Source organism: Cyprinodon variegatus, unplaced genomic scaffold, assembly GCF_000732505.1.
Source record: "Cyprinodon variegatus isolate N-32 unplaced genomic scaffold, C_variegatus-1.0 Scaffold331, whole genome shotgun sequence".
Lineage (NCBI taxonomy): Eukaryota > Metazoa > Chordata > Actinopteri > Cyprinodontiformes > Cyprinodontidae > Cyprinodon > Cyprinodon variegatus.
In genome coordinates, this window is record NW_015150784.1 from 135309 (window position 1) to 137455 (window position 2147).

The 2147-nt window shown below is 46.8% G+C and overlaps 1 protein-coding gene across 2 annotated transcripts in view; it reads right to left on the bottom strand.

Annotated features, from left to right (window-relative positions):
• The window catches only part of LOC107091265 (calcium-binding protein 1-like), a 28661-nt gene extending 27410 nt beyond the window's left edge, over nucleotides 1–1251 (bottom strand). The window contains exon 1 of one of the 2 annotated variants that reach the window (XM_015385089.1): nucleotides 207–1251. In XM_015385089.1, coding sequence (XP_015240575.1) covers nucleotides 207–890 — 684 coding nt within the window. In that variant the 5' untranslated portion in view covers nucleotides 891–1251. The remainder of the gene's footprint in view (nucleotides 1–206) is intronic. The other variant, XM_015385090.1, reaches the window with a different exon arrangement.
• Nucleotides 1252–2147: the final 896 nt, after the last annotated feature.

The following is a 2147-nucleotide window of genomic DNA, read 5'->3' on the forward strand; positions in this document are numbered from 1 at the left end:
CCTGAATATTAGCTGTGTCTCATGCATGGCTTTGGCAAACAATAAAAAAAAAATGACATCGCTGTATGATCATTTTTATGCTTTCAAGGGGAGCTGTGATGAATGAACAGAGAATTGTTTCTCTGATTTACTCCAGGACTTAATATCTTTTTTGGGGGGGAGTTTGGATGTATAGCACTTTTTTAAGTATTTGAAAGATTTGTTACCTGCCCAAAAACAGATTTCACTATAGGATGCAGATTAGAGTCGCTCTCTGACGCAGAGCCAGGTCTCTTGGTCCTGCGGCGGGATGCTGGCCGGACAGGTGCGCTGGCCGAAGGTGAGTCCGAGCTGAGAGTAGAAGTGGACCCACTGACAGCTCTCTGGCTCTGCTCGAATAGAAAATCCGCCTCATTGGAGGGCTTTGAGACAGAGGTAGCGGGTGAAGTCCTCCTGTCCTGCCGGGTGTCGCCCTGCTGTATAATGATCTCTGCAGGAGGGGAGTCGTGGTGCTGATGATAGTGAGGATTGGATCTGGAGGACTTGCTGCGCTCTTTATGGTGAAGCCTGCTCGCTCTGCCTCTAGCATCCCCCTCCTGGAAACAATGATCCTCCAGGTGGGTCGGCTGCCGGGGAGAGTAACCATCCTGCACTCGCAGATGCTCCACTAAATGCCGAGACTCAGCGTGTCGCGGCTGGCAGAGAGGTCTCCGCGCACTTGTCTCAGAGTCATCCGACCAGGGTGCATCCTCTCTGCTTCCAATTCTGGAAGGATGCTGATGCTGATGGTGGTGAATGCGGCGGTGGAGCCGGTGAGCAGCGGCGGGATCAGGGTGCGCAAGCCTGCGGCTGAGCCCTGAAGAGCGCAGCAGAGAGGAGGTCGACTCGCTTTTGGGAAGAGAGGCGCTCATCCTTCCCTTTCTCCTTCTTGATGAGAAATGCGAAGCTGGTGAAGGATGAGGCTGGATTGAATAAAAAGAAGGCAGTCCGCAGTGTCCTTGCAGGTGTTCAGCCTCTCTCAGACTCTCTCTTTATCCCCTGGAGGTTCACCCAAACGGACAGCAGCTGAGTGTGAAGTTTCCTGATGGATGTGGATGTTCAGCCAGTAAATCCACAGGGGGCTCCGCCAAGTTTGGACGCAGTGTCAGCTGCAGTGTAGCGCACACAAAAGTTCATTTAGACGCGCGTCATAATCGTTTCCACGCATAATGAGCTGCTAGAATAACTTATTTCACCTTTTTCTGATTGATTAGATGATGGTGGGAGGGAAAATGAGCCTACTTAAAATCCAGTGGGTTGATATAAAGTGTGACAAGTTTATTTATGTAGCACATTTCAGTGGCAAAACAGTTCAAAGCATAGTAGTTAGAAATGAAAAGGAAATGTACATTGGCATAGCATAGACGCCTAGAGAAGGTGAATTATAAACAGATTATAAAAAAAAAAGAAATATTTTTAAAATAGGGAGTAGAAGATGGAATTTGAGCTTTTCCAGACTTTAACACAAGATTTGATAAAATCTATTGTTCTAAAATTCAAATGAAACATGATTAAAGGTTTTACGTTTCCTATATACTCAACATTCATATCCATCTTTTTATATTATATGTTAGGACTCCTGTCTGTGTGGTTTGTCTTTTGTGTGTTTGTCTTGCTTATTCTTATTCCTTGAGTTTTAATCTTACTATTTTGTCTTTGCCTCTCGGCAGAAAGTCATCCTGCAAACTGGACGTTTCGGGCCTTCTCTCCCTGGAAGGATCAACTGAGCCTCAAACTGAGTTGGGGATTCAAACAGGAGGTTCCACATTCCTCCAAGGGATCGTTTGAGTTTCACACTGAGCAAGGGATTCATCTGCACCACAGTCCGTTCAAGTAACGCAGGAAATCTGAGTGGCAGTCAGTTTCTCCGTTCTCATACAAACAACCACATTCTGGGTAAACTCCGTCCGCCCTTCATCGGATGAGACAAACACTGGAACACCCCAGACCGACTGGAGTCAAAGAGTCTTCCACTTCTCTGGAAACGTGAGTCTGCAAACCATTTCTCCTCTATAAGTTCGAGAATCAATCTTCCCACTGAACCTAACCTAACTGCAGTGTCTTCCCCTCACCTTTCAGTTCTGGTTGAGCAGTGTTCAGAGCAATACTGGAATCTCCACAAGCTTCTC